Source organism: Biomphalaria glabrata, chromosome 14 (assembly GCF_947242115.1).
Source record: "Biomphalaria glabrata chromosome 14, xgBioGlab47.1, whole genome shotgun sequence".
NCBI classification, from domain to species: Eukaryota; Metazoa; Mollusca; class Gastropoda; family Planorbidae; genus Biomphalaria; species Biomphalaria glabrata.
In genome coordinates, this window is record NC_074724.1 from 18,913,176 (window position 1) to 18,937,563 (window position 24,388).

Genomic DNA, 24,388 nt, shown 5'->3' on the forward strand with positions numbered 1-24,388 from the left:
GACAAAGTAATGTCAGTGCGTGGAGATCTTTTGTTTAAAATTACGTGTTCATCTTAAACTGTTCAATTAATAAAAGTGAAGCTATTTTGTTTTCAAGGACAAGAACTCAGTGGAGGAAAACTTTTGATTGTTAGCCTCATAGCGACAGTACAGTACTATACAGATTTAATGAAACTTATGAAGAGTAATATTTCAAAAACTTGTTACTTTACTTAAAAGAAATATTTTAGATTTTTAAATAAGATATGTAGAAACAAAATGCAATCTGATTTTTTTAAGGAATATATTAAAATAGCTAAATACTGACCAAATCTTTGATGAGTATGAGTCTGGTTTGAGCTTTCTCTACATTCATTCTTAAATGGTCAGGAACAACATAATCAACAGCAGTCTTTAACTTATAGTCACCCATGTTTTCTTGAGCCTCTTTTATTGCTGCCACATCTCTAGGATCTTCATAATTATCATCTGGTTGACTGGAGTAGAGATCTTGCCACTAAAAGGTAATTATAGAAGCAATTTTATTTTTGAAAACAGATTTATCTGTGGATTGATATCTCAACACCAATCACATTTTACATTCTCAGTTTGTTAAATGTAACTGCCTATGTGCCAAAAAAACTAAACTAAACAGAAGTAAAAATACTACTATAATTAATTATGTTTATTTTGTATTGTAGAAACCCTAGTAGTCACCTACTTATAGATATACCTGTGATTTACGATAAGCTCTTTTTTTCTTTTTGTCTTCTATTTTTTGTAGAGCATTTATAACTCTTTCTCCTACACTTCCCTTTAAACTTGTCACAACTTTGATTGAAGAATCTTCACTCATATCAGATTGTTTGGGTTGTTCCCCTTGTTCCAATTTTCCTTGATCTTTCAGATACGTATTAAGTTATTATTAAAACAAATGTTATTGTTGATATAAAGTAATTTGATTATGACATCCACCTACAGCTAACATTAATATTTAATTTATTGAGAGATTATGTTTTTTACCTGATAGAATGAAATTTGTTCCTAAAATATTTACAAGCTTATAAATGCCAGCATTTATTTTATTATAAAGTGTTCTTGAAGAAGTCAGGATTAAAATGACACTCTACATTGAAACTATGACATATTTCAGAATGGCATTGAATGAGATGGCACAATAATTAACTTATCCACGCCAATATTTGTTAGTTTTGGAATAGAGAGACCAGCTCCCTTTCCACTTTTGTCTTGTGTAGATTTTTCACATATCATTTAATCAGCTGCATAGAGCTACAATTTACAAAATGTTACTGCTAAAACATTTTTTCTTTATTATAAGTCCAAATTATTTCTAATTTGATAGTAAAAAATTCAAATGATTATAAATATCTACATCAATGTTGATGTAAAAAATATGTATTTTATATACAAATTGATAATATTTAAGCTCATCCTAAAAATAATACACAAATTAAATTAATGTCATAATGTCTGAATGTTTTCTTCTAATATAGGTCAACTAGAACATGTAAGGTAGTGGAACCCATTGACAAGGCACTTTAAAAGGTATCAAGGAGAAAGCCAAAACAAGTAAACCCACCTCTATAGTTTTACATTTCAGTAGATTTGTATTGTACTAATGAAGAAATATAAATCGATAGATATTCGACTTTTAACAATTTGATTAGCTTAACTTACCAGTCTGGTCAACGTTGTAAAGGACAAAAGATGGATCATCTTTAGTTGTCAATTGGGTTTTTTTGCGTTCAAATTCTGCTTTTAGTTGATAAAAATCATCAGAAAGTTTTGAAGCTCTAAAGCTAGCCACTTGATGAGGAGTTGTAAAAGCTTTAACAACAATTCTTTCACATTCAACACAGTCTTTAAACCTATTCCAATAGAAATGATAATGAAATATAACCTAAAACTATTATTTTTGTTAAATTGTCCTCTCCAATTTGAGAAAATAAAAACTATATGTCCACCTGCCCTTTCCTTGTTTCCATTACAACATTGAATGATTTAATGATATTTTAAAATGATGTCATCTACCTTTAGTAAAATTTTATCTAATTGGTTCTTTGGTACAAAATAATAGTATTACATTTAAAAAAAAAATACATTAATATTATCAAATAATCTAAATAAAGATGGCATTTAAACTGTATCTAGTGTATAAAGTAAAAGTCTTCATTAAATAATTAAACTATAAAGCTTGTCATAAGGAACTGCAGAAATTCATCTGGCTATGCAGTCCTATCTGTGATCTACAACATCCAGACAAAACCATTACTTCTCTTTCTCCTGCTTATATCTGTCTTCAACACTTTGTCTTAAACGTGTGTCTCACAGCCTTTTGTTGACAGATGTTCAGATGTATCTTTCAGATGCAGCTGCCAGTTAATGCGAGCTGGCAAATGAGATTTTCTTTAAAGCATTTCTATGTTATTCCCCTCCTTAAAGCTTGTCAAAAATAGATTGCTTTTAGCATATGGTCCGTCAGCAAATGAGATGTTTCCTGCCTAACACAGTTGTCATACATATTCACCAGAACATCTCTATCTGTAGTGCAGTCTTCCCATTATATGGCCATAATGGAACACAGGCACCTAGGTTCTAGATCTATACAGAAGGGTTGAAAGAGCCACTGCTATTGTAGATACTAATTTTTGTTGGCCAATGGAGTAATTTATTCAGCCTCCTTCTTGACTGAAGGTGGTCAAAAGCACTGTTAGCCTTTAGTGATATACTTGTGTCCAATGAGATGTGTGCCTGGAAGTCACTCTCCCTAGATATGTCAAGTGATATCACATGCTGAGGCTATGGCTATTTAGGGTAATCTGTGGAAATTTCATTGGGAGATTTCTAGAACATGTCTTTTCTTAGTTGCTTGTTAGACCAAACGAAGCTCATGTTCAGAGTGAGCAAGTAGGGCACATCCTCTACATAGAGACACTCTGTGATGATCATCCCTTTAGATTTAGTATTGGACAGTAGGCACTGTAGGTTTAATACATTGCACTGTATGGAACCTGACATAGATGCATTTTGTGCAAACATAGCTTCAGTAGACACCATCTCTCAATAATGTAATATCTCACATGTTTATACTCTATCAACTAAAACTTATTGACTCTGTTTATTTCATTACAAACGAATTGTGTAAACTGGTGTTGAATTAATTGAGTTAACATTCATATTACCTTTTTCTCAGTTTTTCTAAAGAAAGTCTCAACTTTTCTGACTCCCAGGCCAGTTCTTTTTTCACCATTTCAATTTTTTCTTGAGTTTGTTTTTCTAATTCTTGTTTAATTTCTCTGTCCATTTCAAACTCCTTCATTAAATAGAAGAAATGAAATTTTGTGGCAAAAGTATTGAACATTCAACTCAAAAACTCCTTAACAAATTGTAAATTGAAAGCAACTAATGATGTAGAACATTAGGAAAACCATAATATTTTAAATATATTTTTTTTAAGCCTAAATAATGAAAACATGTTCAGAACTGAAATATTGTTCATGTACCATTCGGCTCAGCTGCAAATGTTTAGGTAAACTCTCATTCTGTTCAATGATTGTTCGAAACTGTCTTCTCATCAGATTGATTTTTTTCCTCACTTCTTTCTTTTTATATTCAGCATCTTTCATCCGTTTGTCATATTCAGATTTTTGCTTAGCATCTTCAATGCTAAATGATGAAGAAATACAAAACATTTCAATAATAAGGTATTCAAAAAAGTTAGCAACAAATATGACAAACAATGTAATAGAACATTTTAAAAGGTTAGCAACAAATATGACAAACAATGTAATACAACATATAAAAGCAGCTAAAATTAAAAAAAAATGAGAAAAAAAAGTTCTAGAATTGGTTGTTTATAGTTTTTGAAGTCAATACACATGTGAAATTTCTAAAACATTGTGTTAATGTAAGTTGTGATTAGTTCTTTTTATTAACAATAACTAATGCAACAAGTCACTTGTGGTACATAAAGCTATTCAAAAGAAAAGGCTCTATTGTTATTTAATGTTTATCAAAACCATTCTTTTCACCTGCATTACTTACTAACAAAACAAACCCACAAGGGCTTTCCTATTCCTTTACTTTCATGTAAACAAGATAATAGTAAATTATTTTGTATTTCAACATGGAAGAATTTCATTCAAACTTTACCTGTAAGCATTAGGATCATCAATATCATCCACTGGTTTCCCTTGAGTTTCTGTTCTCTACAATTAAATAAGTTCAGTCAAAATACAAAAACTAACTAAGGCAAGCTTTATACATCCTATATTCCCATTGTTTTTCATGTGAGTGAAGTTAAATAATGATTTAAATGGTTCTAAAACATTGGCTTTCTTGGTATATTTAGTGAGTACTTTAAATATTTGAATGGCAATAGGAAAGAAAGAGGCTCAAGATTCGGAACAGTAAGTGTGTTTTAACTACAATGATAACTAATAAACCTACTCTTGCAGATGGAAGTTTAGCTTTATTTTCTTTAATCTTTTCATCCAGTTCTTCTTGTGACATGAACAAATACTGAAAAAAGTTACCATCAGCTCCACTTGATAGTACAATATTTCCTTTTGAACAGAAAAAAATATTTCTAATTAATTTAGAGTTTTAAAGAAGCAAAGATTTTTAGTGAAACAAAATGCTGCCTTAGAATGTTTATATAGTCTAAACATTAATTTAGAAAACAAAAGTTTACAGTTCTTTAATTTGAACTGAGAAATATTTTGCATACATTTTGAGCCTAATTTAATAATATTTTTAAAAAGTACTCACCATCTAAGCTGGTTACAATAGAAGTTATTTTTCCATATGTATTGTCATGCATACTTAATGTCCATTGTGGACCAAGCATAGATAAATCTCTAGGTTCTTCAAGCTGTTGAATTCTTATCTGCCCATTCGCCATGCCAAACAAAGCCCAGTGTCCATTGTTACTAAAATATGAACAAATTAAATAAACTAAAGTACATTTGGTATTAGCAAATATTAAGCTAGCATATTTTATTTTATTTGTCTGATGGTGTATAATAATTTATTAATTATTTCTTATTATCTTCATCTATTTACTATTTATTTATCATCAAAATTTACCCCCCCCCCCCCCCAAAAAAAAACAACAAAAAAAAACAAGTTATCTAATTGACCTAATTCAATGAGCACCACACACACACACTTTTTAGTTATTTCCCCTTTAGTACAAGTCAAGAAAGAATGATGAGACTGGGTGAATAGCAAGTGAGAGAGACATCAAAAGTACACTGCAGACTATGAACATTCCCCTTTACAGATCTAAAAACTTTGGAAAAAAACTTGAATGAATAATTATATATAATTGTTATATGACATGATTCTATGTAAAGCTTTGGACATCATCAACTTAAGGTCCCTGGTTGCTGCCTCCATACTTTCACTCTCCTCACCTTTCCCCTGTGAAGTTGCATTTTACTTATTTTGAAATGATCATTAAATTTGGCCAGCATACATAATTAATACTAAAATGAAAATGGATAGATGTTGGCAATAAATCATTGGAATAAAATCTCCAAAATTGAAAAGTTTAGGAATAAATCTCCTAATGAAAAGTTCAAAATGGCAAAAATTCTTGGATTGCGATACCGGTACTAAAAAAAATGTTTGTAAAATATATATATGTTTGTAAAATGTTTTACATATTTCGGATGTTCCTTCAGAGTTGAAGATAGTTTACTTCCTAGTCCAAACCTCCCGCAGGATGACGAGGGATGGGAGCGGGCAGGGTTTGAACCCTGACCATCGATAACTCCAAACGACAATCCAGCGCGCAAACCGCACAACCAGGCAGCCATCCGAGGCATGCCAAAAAATATATATATATATATTTAATTGAGTACAGAACAAAGTTTACCTAAAATGAACAACATGTATGGGCATGTCTCCTGATTCTAATACAGGAATAGCCCTTAATGGTTTGTCAATATTGTCTGGCATCATGTGAGCTTGTTCCTCTGGGGAGCTAAACTTACATTCATACAAGTAGCCTGCATCAAAGTCACCCTGTTAGAAGAAGCAGGCTTGTGTCATTTGTAGCTCATTTGTTTCAAGAAGTGATACAAATTTATTACTTAGAAGTTTTCAGAAAATGAAAGCAAAAGATAATGAACTTTAAAAAATGAACTATAAAATTAAAAGCAAAAATACCGAAAAAAAATAACAATAAAAAAAAAGGAAATGTTTAAATTCCTAACTTTCCCTAACAAAAAGTACAGCTTCTTAATTTAAAGTAGATATAATTTAAAGTGTAGACAAGGCTTTATATAAACATTAAAGAATCTATTCTTCACTTAGCTTTGAACCCACAGACAAAGCTTTATGGAAGCAACTTAGTTTTCAAATTTCACAAGGAGACTTCTGGCACATGTTTTTTCAAGTTAATACTTAGTTAAGTTTAGTGGTAGCAAGAGTGAATTAGTTTAGTGGTCAAGTAATATAAGACTCATTTAGTAGTTGAGTAAGCTGAAGAAATTGTCCATCAGAGTGAAATCCTATTGGCATGCCTTCATGGAATCATTGTTTTATTGGATTAAGGTAAACCAAAGAAAATCGAACAAAGTGTTGGGATAACATCTGTGTTACATGTTCATTTCTTAAAACTTTGTGTAAAACTGTGTCATCCCTTATAGTTTAGACTAACTGTTTATTATTTTATCATGCTGTACATGTTTTTTCTTTATCTAATGAAAAAATGAAAGTAAAATTAACAATAAGTTTCTATTTTTAGCTTTTAACAAACTTAGACTTGCCATTGAGAGCCAAAACTTTCCCTCTTCAGAGTAGGAGGCATGTAAAATTTGACTTGGTTCTTTTGGTAGGAATGGATGCCACTCTTTCTGAGGAGTCTTTGGCTTCATATCTAATAAAAAAATATAGTTCATTTATTGACAACTAAGTAAAATATATTGTTGGAGAATTTAGCTAATTGAAATGTTTTGTAAGAGAACATCAAAGCTAAAAATAGATTGGTGGAATTCTCACTTACCTACATCTCCATTTTCTGATTCAGTTTCCAAACCTCTTTCAATTCTTTTCTTTTTTTCCTCAGCTTCTTTTTTCTTTCTAGCTTCCTCTTCAATTCTCTCTCTCTCTAGTTCTTCTTCATGCTGTTCAAATATGCTTTTTATATGTACTAAATGAATATTTTTTTTGTTTAACTACTGTTATTAAAACCTTCTTTAAAGACATGTCAAACATTTTTATGTAAAGAAAAACAAAATGTCTTACCCTTAAATAAGATTTAATACTTTTAAACTTGTATGTTTTCATTGCAAGCCCACTCATCTCATAAGAATGTGTGGTGTCAAAATTTCCTGGTTCTGGAGCTTCTACTTCTACAATGACTCCATCATTACAAACTACCATCAAAGCTGTCTTTTTCTATTCAAACAATACAATTTATATTAATTCTTTATTCCGCTATAACCCATTTAATTTTTTATTGTATATTTTAATAGAAGCATTTTTTTTATTATTTGTCTTCTTTTTATAAATGTTGATAATTAAATAAATCTCTATCAAATAGTACATCAAATGAGAATTAAACTTAGTTGTTTAAAGTTAGCCATTCCTGTAACAATTAAGGTTTTACAGGGTGGAGTCACTAGCCTCACCTTAAACCCTCCTACCTTTTCACCCTGGCTTGGGATAGACTGAATTTGGCTCAACAGAAATGGCTAAGATGGATTTTAGGAGTGAGTTACAGAGATCGGGCCTCAAACAAAGATATCCTATGCCAAACTGGGTCTTGAACACTTAATGAGGTTGTGACTGAGCATCGCATGAGGTTTGCTCAACATGTCTTAGACAGTATGAATTATGCATACCAAGAGTTGCAATGACATAGAGGCCAATATGAGGAAAGTGCAAAGAGATGTCCTCCTATAACTTGGCCTACACTTTCATGGAGGACCTTAGATCAGTGGACACTAGGTGGGGAGAGGCATCAGACATTGTTTGCCACCCAGTGCACCAAACAGTGCAGGAGGATGTACGTCTAAGTAACTCAGTTAGTTGTCATTACTTTGATTATCAAACAAAATTTATAATAATGTTATCACAGCACCTTGAGCTTACATTTTGTTTGTTAACAGCATCTTATAAATAAAATTATTATTATTATCCATCAAAATTGATAGAAAGTTGAAAAATAATAAGTTTATATTTTAATTGAATCAATATTGTAAATTAAAAAACTTTCTCTTTATATAAAATTATGTTTAATTTCTCTATCTAAATATTGTGTTGTTCTTTTCTTTCTTTCCATGATACTCAGATTAAATCAAGTACTCAAGCCCACTACAAGCTGTTACACTTTATTTGGTAATACTAATAATAATAACATTGCCAGCCAAAAAATACTATCTCAAGAACACCACTTTGGCAAGTATTGAGTGAGTTGGCATTGTAGTAATGGGTAATTTGTAGCACATAAATTCTGATATTTGTCGTGAATATATTGAAAGCTGTCTCTTTACCTACATAGCTTACCAAACAGATGACCCATGGGTGGACCCTAGGAGGCCAAATTTGAGTTTATCTGATTTAAATCCTTTATTTTGATATAAATGTACATGATTTTCCAATGACTAGCATGAATTATCATTATATAGTTGATGCTTTTTTAATAATTGATAATCTTTTCTGAGCTTTTAATTCTCATCAAAGTTTCACAATACACAAATAATTTTGAAGAGACAATTTCACCATATTACAGGTATTTCAATTATTTGAATAGATTTTACTGAAGAAAATGTGGTCTTCTTCTTCTTTAGATAATTAAGCTAAAATAGTTTACATTTAAAACTGCCTTTTTACAGTTACAGAATGTTAGCAGGACTTGTGACTACAGAGCAGTGATTATATAATGTTAGCATAGCTTGTGATTTGAGAGGAACTTATACATAAAAATATGAAAAAATTACAAATTTCTCAGGTGTCCAAACCAGCTGCCTCACAGCTCCAGGTACTCGAATAAATCCAATAGGCTCATAGACATCTCCAACAAACAGAAAGAATACAGTCCCATCAATACTCTGTAGAATAAATACATAATTACATTAAATACTTTAAAAAATTACTTCTATTCTTTCCAATGGCACTTGGTGTAAATACTTGAACATGAAAACAAATTAAGACTAAAAGATTTTATGATATCATTGATTCTACTGAGTTCTAATGGGTAATGAACAGAAACTGGGGCTGAAAATGTCATGCATGCCAAATGAAACCATCAACAACAGAATTAGTTCAACATTAACACATATATATGTATCTTTTTTTAACTAACCCCAGTTGCTAAAATTTCTCCTTTCCCATCAAAAGCCATTGCTGTTACTTTGCCTCTGTGAGGTTTAAAGACTTGCTTTAGAGATATTTCAGCTTCATGTTTATCTTGACGTCTGAGACTTTCTTCCTCTGATTTTTTCATGATATTTAATGATCTCACAACTCCATCTTCAAAGCCAACAATAACAGAACCACCTTTAGGATCAATCTACAAATAGACAAATGATCCTTTATGTGCAACATTATTAGCACTAATAATGTTATGTAAATATAACAACATAAAAAGTAAACATAAATTACCGAAAGTGGAACCCAGCTAATAGCTGTTCCTCCCAAGGTAAACTTCGCTTCTGCTAGTTGTTTCATTTGAATGTAATCATATACTCTTACAGTGCCTGTAAAAAATATTCAAAATCAAAAACTGAAATATTTGAACTAAACATACTGTACAAATAGGATATGTGACTACACTCACTAAATATTTAGAACTTACTGTCTAGGCCTGTAGATACCACAAGATGTGTCAGTGGGGAAGTGACACATGAAGAAATAGGACCAGCATGGAATGTAAACAATTTTTCAGGAGCTTGAGAGGTATGTGAGAAGGATAAATCCAGTCTCCAGATACCACCATTAGCATCCTGAAATACAAAACATAAGCAGCATAGACTTTAAAACATTATAGTAATTCTGTTCATTTTTAACATGTTCTGCTGTATCTGTCTGTTAATCTACATTCTAACATAGTAACAAGATATTGAGATCAGATCAAATGAGTTTAACAATGATAAAAAAGTAATACTAATTCAAATTTATATAGATCTGTTAACAAAAATGCATTTTAAATAAACAGAAAAACAACAACATAGAAATAAACAGAACATTATGCAATATGTAATATTACGTTTTTCTTAACAACTAAAAAAAGGAAATATTTCTGTGCAAGATAAAACCAGCAAAATACATGTAACACAATTGTAACAGAAGAGTTGGCTAGGGCACTGGGCAACAACATGGAAGCTAGACTATCACATTTTTTGCTTGTGCATCTCATCATTTTGATCTGACTAGGGATCTAGAAGTAGAAGCTGGTTACATCAGCTAACAAGGTCACACAGTGTGATGGTTGCTAGTGGAACAAAATCTAACCCAATGCATCTCATCAATGTGTACCTTTTTAACCATCTGACACAGCTCTAATGGCCACAAGCTAAACTTCACATTGTCTGGAGGTAGTGACTTTTTCTATTTAATATGCAAGCTGTTTATTTAAAATCTAAACAGATAATTACAAAAGAAAAAAGAATGAACTAAAGCCTTTATGTTTTTAGCTACCCCTGAAAATGGAAAAGACGCTATTAGTTTTGTGTGGAATGTCTGTGCGTCCATCCCATTTAGATCTCGTAAACTAGAAAAGATAGTGAAAATCTGACATCATAATATTTTAGACCATTCAAAGTTCTGATACAACGGCTACTTTTTTTTTTCTGAAAGGGAAAAATCTAATTTTTAAAATCACTTATGCTCGCAGTTTTTTTCCTAAAAATACACCACTTTTACAACTATTCACTAGGGGAGATGACTATTTACCATATTTTAAACACATTATGCAAATGCTTTTAAATTTTTTGTCAAAAAAAATAATTTTTTTTTTACATTTGTATTGCTAAGTTAAGTAAGTTCTGTCATACTAACTACTAAAATTACAAAACAAAAATATTTACAATTTTTTTAAAGAGAAAAAATCTATTTAGTATGCATATAAGTTGGACATAATTTAAAAAAACAATTAATAAGTAGTTTTTTAATATTATTGCTTGAACTGCAGCGGTACAACAGAACTATAAAACACTTTACTAAAATTTAAAAAAAAGGGGAACTTTTTTTAAACAGGAATTGTTTTTTAAATTGACAATTTGAATAAGAGAATGACCCTTTACAAAACAATTAGATCAATTAGATATTCATTATAAGACATCAGTTAGGCCAGGTTCACATCTAACTTTACATTCACTTTCACCTATCCATTGGTCTGCTGGACCGCTGGGGCACCACACAAGATCTGACAACCTTCTTTCTCCATTCTTCTGTCATTTGTCTTTGATAGAATTTCATTCTGATGTTCTTTCTGAAAATATTGAAACCTGCCTTTTTACCTGCCTGGGTGGACCACTTCGGGGGCCAATTTTGAGTTTGTGTAACCTTGTTTTTTTAATCATTATAAATTTAAAAAAACTAAAATGTCTAAAATAAACATTAATGGAATATACAGCAGGCAAAACAAAACAATCGTCTTTTACTATATATTGTCTTATCCTTTAAAAAGAAAAAGAAATGCATAATACTTACAATATTTGAAAAGGGACATTGTAAATGCTAGAGTTGCTGATACAAAATAAAAATTATGAGATTCTAACTGCTTAGATAAGCTCTTAAAAAATATGTTATGAATGTAAGAAACGGCTAGAAACTATGACTGACCTGTGCATACCAAATTGTGGGTTCATTCTCTTCATCAACAGATTTCACAATACAATATAATTGTACATCAGATCCAACTCTTAGTTCATTCATAGGATCCATTTCAAAGATACCAGAGTCATCTGTTACATCAGCAGTGTCAATAGTTTCAAAGTCCCAAACCTTTTTAATATATTTAGATTAGTTTTTAATAACCAAATATAAATAAAATAAAATTTGATTGTGATTTAATATTTTTTACAACTCACCTTAATGTATCCATCAACACCAATAGTCATTAGCTCCCCTTCATCCAGAAGTATTTGCATGATGGGTCCTTGATGACAGTTTTTTCTGCCTTTGCAGGTTATCTCCACTTTGATAAGTCCCCCTTCCCACAACAAGAGATTTCCCCATTCAGCGCCTGACAGAACCTTCATTCATTCAATAAAAATATATAAAACACATGAAGCATGATTCTTATTTTTAGAGGCCCCTGAAAGTACTTTTGTAGCTGTCTGTCTATTTGTCTGTCACTTACATCTTAACAAGTAAAACATAAAAAATACTGAAATAACTGCAATGAAATAGCATGTGTTATTTTGATTCAATTATGAAATTAATTTTTAATAGATCTAGACTAACATTAATAAATTTGACATATGACTATAACTTTTTGTCAACCCTAAGTGGAAAAAAAATTATTTTTTTTTTGCCAAAGCTAAATAGGCTACTTTTTTTTTCAGAATGGTAGACATGAGAATGTCCAACAAAAAGTCTGAGCTGATTGCAAAACATAAAACCCTACTTTCTTCTATGTACCAACAGCATATATTTGAAAACTGCTTGGAAGCAAAGAACTGTTTCGCTCATCTAATAGTGAAATAGTTTATTTCATTCAATTGATGTTTATAAGAGAATAAAACAGGTTTCTTACTGGATGTCTTGGTGGACATAAGGATGACTTTATGATGATTCACCCCTTAACAAATGTACATGTGCTACATGTGCCTTGAATGTCTCTAACATTTCAGTGCTGGCTCTTGCTGTCCATTCTTAATCTAACCTTATTTCACTTAGGCTTTTTTTTTTACTATGAGGAATGGTGCAGTTTAGAATAAATTTAAAAATCTCAGAATGCTGGAAAATACTTGGTTATGGGGACTTCCTCAGATCGTAAAGCAGGCTATAATTAAATTTGTTGTAAGAGGGAGTGTCACTAGTAAAAGGTTGAGAACTACTGATCTATAAGTACAGTTATTGAAGCTCTTGACAAAGTTTATGAAAATATAGAGGTGAAACACGAGGACAACTTCCAGCTGTCTGTAATTTTAGTTTTTTCTGTGTAATATTGCTACTATACTAGAGTACTAAAGACTTAAGGTTTAATTAACTATTGACAAAGTGATGGGCAATCTAGAGGTCTTAGCTCAACATGTAAATAATTTTTATCATCCTACATTTTGTTAGTTACCATTAAAAGTAAAAAACAATGAAGTTTTTTTTTTAAAGTTTATGTACATTTACAAATTTGTATCAAATCTTTCAATGTAGGTTTGTATCTCATACTTGTATTATGGTTAAACAAATGGAAAAAAAAAACTAATGAGATTTTATTGACAACATTTTAGAGGGAGAGGGGGTGTGAGAATGTGCTGGCTGGAAGATGGGGAAGACCTTAGTGATGAAATAATAACAATTTGTTTTTTGTTTTTTTACAGAAAGATAAATATTCATATAAGCTTTAACCTTTCCATCTGGAAGCTCTACATAGCCTTCAATGTCAGAAATTTCTGTCCGACCAAATCTTCCCAATTCTCCTTGAAGTTTTAGCCCTGTAAATGTATCTGCCATCTTCCAAAATCTGTTTTAAAAAATATTTTTATCCTTCTGTTAACACTCAAATAGTAAATATACTAGGCAACAATCTATCATGAATAAGGAAGCTAAAGTAATTATAACACAAAAGCGTCTTAAAGCAAATTGTACCTTATATGTCCAGTACCAGCAGTTGTTAACTGTCCTTCAAGTTCAGGGGCAAATGATACTCTAAATACATCTTGTGAGAATGATTTAGTCCTCAGTGTAGTTTTTTCCTGTTTCCAATTCCATAAAGTTAACATAAAATCTGGATCCCCACCTTGGGATGCTAGAAGCTCACCATCAGGACTATTTATATGCATAAAAAATGTTGTTGCTAGTTATATCAAATAAAATTCTTTTATTCTTATATTTAATTTGAATTTTTACACTGTTTATAAAATGTATATGTGTTATTCTTAAATGTTAAGTTGTTAAAAAAATATTCCCTTCTAAAATAGTAATTTTAAAGAAAGATTCAACAAATGTCTCTAATTTTAAAAAAAAATTTAAAAGACCAACCTGAAGGTCAAGGAGGAATATGACTGTTCTGTTCCACCTCTTAAAATTCTATAAAGTTTCATTGAAGGAAACTCAAAGATATTGATACTGGGAGACTGGCCTTTCTCACCAACAGCAAAGTATTTATGACTAGGATGAACCTAGGCATTGAAAACAATATTTCTGACTACAGCAAATCCAAACATTTATTTTTAGGACTATACAAAGACAATTTACATTAGTTAATTATTAATTATTATCAATAAATTTTGAGATTTTTAACTTTAAGGTAAATATATTTTACAAATGTTAATCTAACTCAAGTACAGTTAAAAGTGATAAACAAGAGAAATTTATTCTATTGTCAACTTTGAAAGCATGAAAACCTACACAAATAGCTCCTATCCCAGAACCACTGATGGAACGAAGATATCTCTGTTCTTTACTTTTCAAATGTAGAATCTGGATTAAGTTTCCAGCAGCAAAAATGACATGGTTCTCATCAAGAAGATGAAGATTGTTTCTACGTTTACAGTCATAACCATATGAATGTCTGGAGAAAGTTAAATATTTTGGAAAATTGGCTTTTAGTAAAATCATAATCATAGGAATGTCTGGAGGGAGTAAAGCATTGTAAATAGCTTTACGAACAATTCAAATTCTTGTCTCTAGTTGGTAAATATTCCCATCAATCCTTCAGGCGTAGTTTAATAATCTTTAATTTGCATTCAAACTAAGAATGTTTTAAAATGCATTTATATGTTGTGCTTTATAACAGCCACTCTTTACAAAACAAATATGTTGGTTTATTATCATGCTTAACAGAATAAAAGTAAAGATCCATTCACTTTTCCTGGTAGATTCTAAATTCAGAGTCCATTTTTAGTTTCTTGGACTCTCCCATTGCATAAACCTACAATAATTGTCATTGTACCAATCCATCAAAGAAAAATAGCCCTAATGTTCGTAAAGATACATGTTTTAAACTTTTTTTTTAAAAAAAGGGCCGGGGTGGGTGGGGGAGGGTGATTTTTGACACTTTGTACCGAAGTTTCGACGGGCTGGATGAAACCATATCATGGGTCAATAATTAACCCTTTGCACTCACAGGCATAGAGGAAAACAGCTGCTAGCAAATGGCTTGTCAAATAACTATCTGGGAATTCTTACAAAGGACGTGTATTTAGACTTATAGAAAAGCTCTAGACAAAGTAAGGTAAAGATGGCAAACTAAGAAGTTAAATGGGCCCCCTGTACACAATGACTTTGTCTGTGTCAAATGTTTAAGATTATAAAAGACACAAATGGGTCAGCATAATTGCCTGAAAAATAATGCACCATCCTTAAGCTTTGAAACAAACAATGCCTTTTTATTATTGTAAATGAGAGAAATCAGAGTGATCTGGTATACTAAATACTATAATTAACTATTAACTCTGCCAAAAAGCAACCTTTAGAAAGCATTTTGGCAGTAATATGCCCAGGCAAAGAAGAGGGGTGGATGTGAATCTAGCAACCTCACCATTTAAAAAGAAAATACAATGATACAGAAATCACAACAGCAAAAAGCCTAAAAGACCTTGCCCATGGTGATTTCTCTTTAGAAAAGTTCATTACACATACCAATGCAAGTCCAGAGGAAGATGCTGTTCTGACACATCTACTGATGACCAAGAAGCAAAGATGGTAAGAATGACATGGACCCATCTGAGGGAAATGACCCAGAACAGAGTTTGATGGCAAAGTACTTTTGCTGCCCTCTGCTCCACTGGGAGTCATAAAGACTAATTCAAGTCATAATTAGCTATTAAATGAATTTGAACTACATCAAAGTGAATAGAAAAATATCATTAAAACTAAAGGCCTTCCCAGCAACAATTTAAAAAATCTGGCATTCTTTATTCTGTAAATGATCTTTTTTGTCAATATTCTAAATGTATTATCAAAATAATGTTATTAATTTATTCTTCTTAATTTTTTTTTCCTTACTAATGTACATACTTACTGCAAATGTAATATGTTCTCAGGAAGCCCAGATTCTTTAGTTACTGTTGCTTTTGATGATAATTCTTCAAAATTGTAGTAGAAATCTATTGGAATGAGCTCTTCTTCTTTCTCATCTTTTTTTCTACTTGTCACTGTGATCACTTCTTCTTCTCCTGCTATGTCTTGGTCGCCTTCTACTTGTATTGCTATAGTTTTTAAAATGTGACATCAGTAAACAAGACAGTATATTTAGTAAGTTTAGCTACAGTATTGCTAATGTTGTTTTTAAAAAGTACATAGCAAGAAATAATATCCAATTTTTTCTACATTTATCTAAAGCAACAATATACAAAATGACTCTTTTTGCATTGAACTATGACAATTTAAAATTATAAGCCCCTAGATACTTTATCAAAATATATTTATTTAATATTGTGTACAGATTATTCATTATAAAACATTGTGAATGTTCTGACATAGCATTTTATATCTTTTTGTGTGTGTGCGCATGCATTGGTGTCTGTGTATGTATTTTCTTAGACCAGATATTTTAAATTGTCTGAAATTAAATCTTTTGAACTAGTTTTTGTTTTCCCATATGACCACATGTAGCTCTAAAAGTAAGTAAAACTTGAAATCCTATAAAGCTTACTTGTTGCATCCATTTCTGTATTATCAAGAGCTTCAAGTAGTTCATCTCTTTTCTCAGTTTTGTCTTCATCATCTTGAAAGGTATCTTCCCCTAGAAATAGGATTTATATGTACAGAAAGACAGATAGATAAATATGGATATTGTTTTTTTTTTACTTGAAACAAATGATATATTTTGAATGAAATGAATATATTTACCTTCCTGCAACTTGATTGCTATTCCCCCATTGCTTTCCTCTGTTATTTCCAGTGCAGCAGCTTGCTGTTCAAGTATGTCCTCTTTAGTGTCCCAACTCTCTAACATATTAGCATCTCCTTCATGTTGAGGTTGAAAATTTCCTTCTTGGGATGTTTCCTTCAGAATATTTTCTCCACTTTCTGTTGCCTGAATAATTTGCATGTCTTCTGCTAGTTTAGCCTTTACCTCATTTGTACTACTTTCTTTCTCATCTTCCTCTGTTTTATCAACATCCTCTTTTTTTGATTTATCAACTTCTTCTAGTTCAACTTCCTCTGCTATTTCAATTGTATTTTCCATTTCTTCTGGTTTACCTAGTTTCTCATTCTCTTCTTGAAAAGTATTTACCTCTAATGTCTTATTTTCTGTATCTTCAATTATAAATTCATCCTTATCAATTGATAAGCTTTCTTTGATTTCATCAGAAACATCTTTAAGATCTGTCACTTCATCAGTGAGAAGTTCAATCTTGTCATCAACTAAGTGAATAGAGAAATATAGAAAATATGTTAGAAAAATTGTTCATGTTTTAGTGTTCTCTTTGAATGTCTACAAATAATGTTAAGGGTTTCTTATTGACCATTCAATATATAATTGTAAGTAAGGAGTATGTATGTGTGTGTCTATGTCCCACATACAAATTAAAACCTTTGACCAATTGGCTTAAATGTTCCTTAAATCATGGTAGAGACCATAGTGTATGTCTAATGTCCCTCCCTAAACTGGGTTGCCCCAATTATAAAAAAAAAGGCCAAATTTATCTTTTTACAAATCGGTAAACCTGTTTTTCCAATATTTTAAATTTGATATGAATATGTCAACATAACGGGTAAGCCCATTTTCACAATCTACTTTTATTTTCATACCAAATTTTTTAAAAGTAAAAAGAACATTTGCAATGTTTGACATAGATCTAAATCCAACCCACTAGATCAGTAATACACAAACAAAGGCCAGTGGGGCTGCTGGTTAGTTTAACATATTTAGAATATCTGGTACATTTCTAAGTCTTGATGAATCACACAAAATATATAATATAAATTTCTTGTTCATCACTGGGTCAAAACCATGGTAAGATGCATTTTTTGAATTTGAAATGTTAAAACACTAGGCATTTTTGTGTGTTATAGTGTGTAAGTATTTCAAAATCAGAATATAAATTTTATCATCATCATGAAACTCCATTTCAATGAGGGCTTGCTGTTTTGCATAGTACATGTATGTCACCATAAAGGTTGAGAATTTGTGGTTTCCCAAACCATTCAAGACTAGGCAAGTCTGAGGCATTAAAAAGAATGTGAGACACTGTTTCCTTTTCTTCCCTGCAGTGGGGCACAGTGAGTCAAAGTTTGTCCTGAGCAATGCAATGTGCTATAAAAGGTTGCTCAGGCCCAGGACACATCCACGGAGCCTGAGCACCTCATGTGCTCCCAGACTTTGCTGTTGTTTTGGGACTGTCCCAGCACTCAAACTACTTTTTTATTTCTATTTTTTTTATTTGCAGGCTCTAAACTGGTGGTTACAAAAATGTCTCCTACCTTATTCCACTTTCATTGATTAAACCCTACCCATATGAGTGAATGACTGAATTAACAGGTCTTTAATTGTTGTATACACTCATTGTTAATCTCTAGGCTGTTTTCACTGCTTACTCTATGGGGCACCACAACCCTCCCCCTCCCCAGAGGAACCCATACTATGTCAAGAAAAAAATATCTCATAGACAAAAACTTAAAACATTAGACGATTAAAATTATTTGATATTGACATCTCTATTTGGAAAATAAAATCCCAATTGGAACAAATAATTAGATTTAAACCCTCTAGCATATAAATCATTAGATTTAAACAAATTTCAAAAGACTTGTACTTTTACAAAATCTTTGGCTCTCAACCCATTCAAATAGTTGGCCTGCTTAGTCTTTTTACTAAAAATTAATAGTTGAGCTAGAAGGAGAGAGATTTTTATCTAATTATGCCATCCCCTTGTAAAGAACTACTTTATATGGAGAAAAACATAAAATAGTATCTAGATAATTTAACACTAAATATTTAAAAACCTCTCTCTATATATATATATATAATATATATATATGTATGTATGTACCTCAAGGTCTTAGGTCCACTACTATTTTTAATTAACATAAATAATTTACCACATTGCATTAGTTCAGGAACAAAAGTCAGATTATTTGCAGACGATTGCATAAAATATAGAACAATAAAAACAACACAAGATATGGACATTTTACTAAGAGAATTAGATGAATAACAGAAATGGGAATCAAATTGGAGCAGAAAAATGTCAGTTATTAAGAGTAACAAAAAAACTAAAACAAATAAATTCCACTTAAAAAACCTGTCCTGGAACCCACATATTGATGAAACTATAAAAACATCTAACAAAGCATTTGGTTTTATTTTTTTTAATTCTTTAAATCAAATAAGAACATAAACCTTGGTTAGGCCAATAATAGAATATTCAATATGCATCCTTTGTTTGGGACACCTCAACTCAAGAAAACAAAGAATATGGAACATACACAAAATAGAGCAGTGAGATTCATAACAAATGAATAGTCACATTTGACTAGAGTAACACCTTTAGTAAAATCACTAAATTTAGAAACCCTTCAGGAGAGAAGAGTAAAGTAACAACTATACATAAAACACTGAACCATAATCTTCAAATACAAAAACAAAATCTAATAAAATACTCAGAAAGAAACAAAGATCATAAAGGCACATTTTTTTCTTCATTTAGGTCTTAAATTGTCTTAAATTACTTTTAGTTTAAATAAGTTTAAATAATTTATATATATATAATATACTAATAAAATATAAAAGTATACTTAAATACTAGAACAGATAGGATAGAAAAACAAAACTAAACAATCATAATTTATCATAACAATGAATTCATTTTATTCATGATAATTCATCATTTCATGGACTGTATCATCATCATGATCATGCAGATCTGATCTGCACCTGTGACCTGCTAATCTGAAAATAATATTACAATAAAAAAAAAGCCGATAATGAAAATTCCTAGACTCTTTAGCAAATACAAATTTGAATAAACGTAAAAACTAACAAACGTAACATACCATCGATGTTTGATTTTAAGTTAGAACTAGATCTATCTTGATCTGCCATAATTGGATTTAAACCGTCGTTTCATAGCATGCAACTGTTTCTAAGGAAGCTAATAATTAGCGCATGCGCACTTACTTCTTTAAGGGTTGATATTTTCGCCTCTCAATTATAGTCTCGGTTTTTATTACGCCAACTTAACATTTGCGTTTCCTGAATTTTCTAGTCTAGTCAAGTCTAATGGACTCCGTTGTAATAAAATGATCAGCAAATTAGAACAAATAGATTCACAATAAATTGATAAAATTAAAAAAGAATCAGCCTTTTCATTGTCACAATTAACATTTTTTTTTTAAATCAAGTATGACGTTTTTTGTTTTCCCTATAGCTGTGATTTTTTGACAAAAAAACTTGTCATTATTCAAAATGTTTCATTTTCTATAATTGTCTTTCGAATATATATTTTACAAACAACTGAATCAAAATCTTTACAAGCATTTTCAATTGTTGCAGCATAGATATTTGTAACAGTTAAAAATGAGTGTACCAAATTTGTTTTTGAATAAATTAAATTATTATGTCACTGACACTCCCATCATAAAATTTGCTGACGACACAGCAATCATTGGCCTTATTGCAGGTGACGAAAATATGTATCCTTCAACAATTAACACCTTTACGAATGGTGTATAGATAACTTTCTAATTTTAAATGTTCACAAAACTAAAGAAATGATTATTGATTTTAGGAAAAACAAAGACCATATTGCAGAAATTCAGATAAACAACCAAACCATAGAACAAGTACAAGAATATAAATATCTAGGCACAACTATCGGTGAAAAACAAAACAACTGGGGCAGAGTTATAAGGTCCTCTTGTGGGATTCGGTGCGAAACCCCGACGACAAAAGCGTTTTCTTGCTTTTTTTCACTGTAGAAACGTATTCTCCTGACATCTACATCTCATTATTCATCAATGGAGTTCGGGGCTAAGCCCCGACGCTAAAAGCGTTTTCTTGCATTCTTCACTGCCGAAAAAAAATTATTCGATAAATAGTAGGCCTATTTAAGAAAATTAAAGTATAAATTGTGAGTTATAGTCCCAAATTTATTTAACTAGAAAAATATCAGATTGAGCAAAGGTTGGGAAAAGGCGACTATGAAAACACTTTTTGAGTTTAAAACTCATCTCAATCATGACTTTTATACTGAAAATTTTCGTTTGAATTCTAACTTTTCCAATGCAAAGTCTTTCTTAAAATAATTATGATAAATTCATGTGAAATTACATAAACTCTGTCTGGAAATGGGAGGGGCGGTAGAGTGAAAACGATTAATCCTCGCTCCTTTAATAATTTCTGCTAAAGATTGCATTTGGCATTAAAGAATAGGGGTGGGGCGACTCGATATAAGAATTAATTTATAGTGTATATAAATTATATTAGTGTCAGATTTTTTTAAATTTTATAATTTCTTAACTATAATACCAAAAGAAAAAGTATTGATTTGTCCGATGGGGGAAATGCGATTGCATGTATCGCCTCTCCCACCTGGTACAATCCTTTTTTATTTAAATTAACTAATGATACAATTTGAGATTAGAGTATGGTACGACATAATATACAATGGATCACATATCAATACGTAGTTTATATTATATAGATATTCAACTAATTTTGTTCACAAACTATGATTCTCCACAAAAATAGGACCACCACCCCCCAGCACTCAGATAGCTAGAGTAGGGAAGGCAGTACATGCAATCGCCCCCCTCCCCCCCGCCGAATCGGCAAAGATACCAGAAAGGGAGCGACATAATATAAAATTTATATATTAATTCAACTAATTTTGTTCACAAACTATGATTTCTCCATAAGAACGGACCGCCGCCCCCAACTCAAAGGGTTTAGGTGGGAAGGGCAGTAGAGGTATCCCCTACACACACACACACACCAATCTGGAAACAGGGAACGACATAAAGATCGGTTAAAATATCAATAACAAGTTTTAATAATATAGATATTTAATTGATTTTGTTAGCAAGCTGTGATTTCTACAAACAAATTGGACCGCCCCCCCCCACTCGAAAGTGTAGGGGGGGGGGGCGGGATGGATACCATCGCCCCCTCCCGACCCCACCAAATCGGCCAACATACTAGAGGGGGGGGCGAAATAATCTAAAAAAATAAATAATTAGTATATATTTTAAAAATAAGTAATAAATTCGTATACAAATTGTGTGAATCCTATACTAAAGTTCGTCCGCCCCCCCCCGAAAGGGGCCGAGTGGGGGGGGGCGATCACCCCTACCGCCCCCCCCCCATGGATCCGCCAGTGCCGCCAAGGGAAACGGATAGGCCAAGTACGGTAGCACACATAGCTCTCAGTGGGCTACCACACGTACGGTCGAGAGACTGTACACTGCACGTGGTAGGGATGTAACAAAGGCTCGCTAACCCGTCCAACCTCTTACCGATTCGTTCCCTAACGGGGGCCATACGCGTTGTGATGGACCCTCGCTCGGGTTCGGTGGGACATTATAGGCATACAAAGGGCCCCCACGCGGCTCGGCCTCCGGCCTCGCACGGGAGAGGCAACTCGTGCTTGGCTCAAGGGGGTCGTGACTAGCGACACACCGGGTGTGAATACATGATCACTTTGGATAAGGCGGGACTTCGGACAGAGGGATTGGTGAAGAGCCGATGCCTCATCCTGGCCATGGATAAAAGCCTTTCCTTGGTCAAGAGGTCCATAATAGGGAACGGGACTTTCTCGGACCTTAAGGACATCTGAATCTATCTCAGAAAGCTAAGAAAATTCAACATAGACAAAACAATAATCAAACTTTTCTACACAGCAACCATCAGCAGTCTTATTAACTTTTCCATCACCTGCTGGTATAGTAATACTTCACTGGCACAAAGACTTAGAATAAATAGACTAATTAAAAAAGCATCGAATATCACTCAAGTACAGCTACCATCTCTTGAAGAGCTTTCCAAGAAAGATGCCTTTCCAAATCACTCACGATTCTTAAAGACAACCTGCACCCATTAAACCACTGTTACATAAGATCTGAAAGAAGTGGTCGTCTCCTTTCCATTAGGACTAAAACTGAAAGATTTAAAAACTCCTTTATCCCACTTTCGTGTTACAAGATCAGCTGTCGTCATCGAGAAGTACATAGAAGTCAAATTCACAAAGCGCTGGTTGTGAATGTGTATGTGTTTCGTGTGTAAATGTTGTTCGAATTTTTTATCAATATTGTTTTTGTACAGTAGTTTCGCTGAGCTTGTCAATTGTAGTCAAACTGAATTTCCATTAGATTGGATCAATAAAAATTATCTTATCTTATAAGATATCTTACTGTCATGTAATCCTTGCCGCCGCTACCTATTGTGCAATGTGTGTATTGCACGCAGGCGGCCGACTTTAAGTGCGGCCAAATCCAAGGTTCCTTTTTTTTTTTCAAATTTAGTTAAATGAAAAAAAGACCTTAAAAATTTTATATACATTTTAATTATTCCATTATTTTTTTGGAAAATTATAAAGAACAAGGTTACAAAAGACAGTTTGTGTGGAAACACAAACTCAAAATCGGCCCCCGAAGTGGTCCACCTAGGCAGGCTTCGATATTTTCAGAAAGAACATCCGAATGAAATTATATCAAAGACAAATGAGAGATAAGAATGGAGAAAGAAGGTTGACAGATTTTGTGTAGTGCCCCAACGTTCCAGCAGATCAAAGGATAGGTGAATGTGAATGTAAAGTTAGATGTGAACCTGGCCTAACTAGTTCCCCTTTCAGACCTTGTAGTCTATAGGGCAGATTATGTTAAGTTCATCTGTTTTTTGGCCTACGGTTAACGAGGGTGTCATGTAGCCAGCACAACGAACAACCGCCGTTACTTTTCCCCAATTAATGTCAGGTACCCATTAGAGCTGAGTGGACTCAGAGGCGCCCAAAGATTCCAAAGTTGAAAATCCCAGTCTTCAGCAGGATTCGAACCCGGGACCCCCGGTTCGGAAGCCAAGCGCTTTACCGCTCAGCCACCGCGCCTCCCCTGGCCTAACTGATGTCTTATAATTGATCTAATTGTTTTAAAAAGGCTCAATCTCTTATTCTAATCCTCAAAAAAAAATATATGTCCGCAATAAAAAAAAAGTTCAGAAAAATGAAGTTTACAAGATTACTATTCTTTTAAATTAGGTCTAACCTATAATGCATACTAATTAGCTTTTTCTCTTTAAAAAACTGCTTGCAAAACTGATTTTAAAAAT

At 32.2% G+C, this 24,388-nt stretch overlaps 1 protein-coding gene across 1 annotated transcript in view; it reads right to left on the bottom strand.

Moving 5' to 3' along the window:
* LOC106071132 (cilia- and flagella-associated protein 44-like) overlaps positions 1 to 20,213 on the bottom strand; it is a 32,268-nt gene extending 12,055 nt beyond the window's left edge. The window contains exons 1-27 of the mRNA XM_013231169.2: positions 20,122 to 20,213; positions 17,069 to 17,490; positions 16,972 to 17,035; positions 16,775 to 16,864; positions 16,142 to 16,328; positions 14,527 to 14,689; positions 14,158 to 14,297; positions 13,765 to 13,944; positions 13,525 to 13,639; positions 12,045 to 12,209; positions 11,797 to 11,958; positions 9,809 to 9,956; positions 9,616 to 9,710; positions 9,317 to 9,523; positions 8,952 to 9,062; positions 7,255 to 7,407; positions 7,013 to 7,133; positions 6,777 to 6,886; positions 5,882 to 6,030; positions 4,771 to 4,931; positions 4,450 to 4,565; positions 4,153 to 4,208; positions 3,504 to 3,666; positions 3,183 to 3,313; positions 1,678 to 1,868; positions 713 to 879; positions 308 to 496 (exon numbers count right to left, since the gene is read on the bottom strand). Coding sequence (XP_013086623.2) covers positions 308 to 496; positions 713 to 879; positions 1,678 to 1,868; positions 3,183 to 3,313; positions 3,504 to 3,666; positions 4,153 to 4,208; positions 4,450 to 4,565; positions 4,771 to 4,931; positions 5,882 to 6,030; positions 6,777 to 6,886; positions 7,013 to 7,133; positions 7,255 to 7,407; positions 8,952 to 9,062; positions 9,317 to 9,523; positions 9,616 to 9,710; positions 9,809 to 9,956; positions 11,797 to 11,958; positions 12,045 to 12,209; positions 13,525 to 13,639; positions 13,765 to 13,944; positions 14,158 to 14,297; positions 14,527 to 14,689; positions 16,142 to 16,328; positions 16,775 to 16,864; positions 16,972 to 17,035; positions 17,069 to 17,490; positions 20,122 to 20,170 — 4,005 coding nt within the window. The 5' untranslated portion in view covers positions 20,171 to 20,213. The remainder of the gene's footprint in view (positions 1 to 307; positions 497 to 712; positions 880 to 1,677; positions 1,869 to 3,182; positions 3,314 to 3,503; positions 3,667 to 4,152; positions 4,209 to 4,449; positions 4,566 to 4,770; positions 4,932 to 5,881; positions 6,031 to 6,776; positions 6,887 to 7,012; positions 7,134 to 7,254; positions 7,408 to 8,951; positions 9,063 to 9,316; positions 9,524 to 9,615; positions 9,711 to 9,808; positions 9,957 to 11,796; positions 11,959 to 12,044; positions 12,210 to 13,524; positions 13,640 to 13,764; positions 13,945 to 14,157; positions 14,298 to 14,526; positions 14,690 to 16,141; positions 16,329 to 16,774; positions 16,865 to 16,971; positions 17,036 to 17,068; positions 17,491 to 20,121) is intronic.
* Positions 20,214 to 24,388: the final 4,175 nt, after the last annotated feature.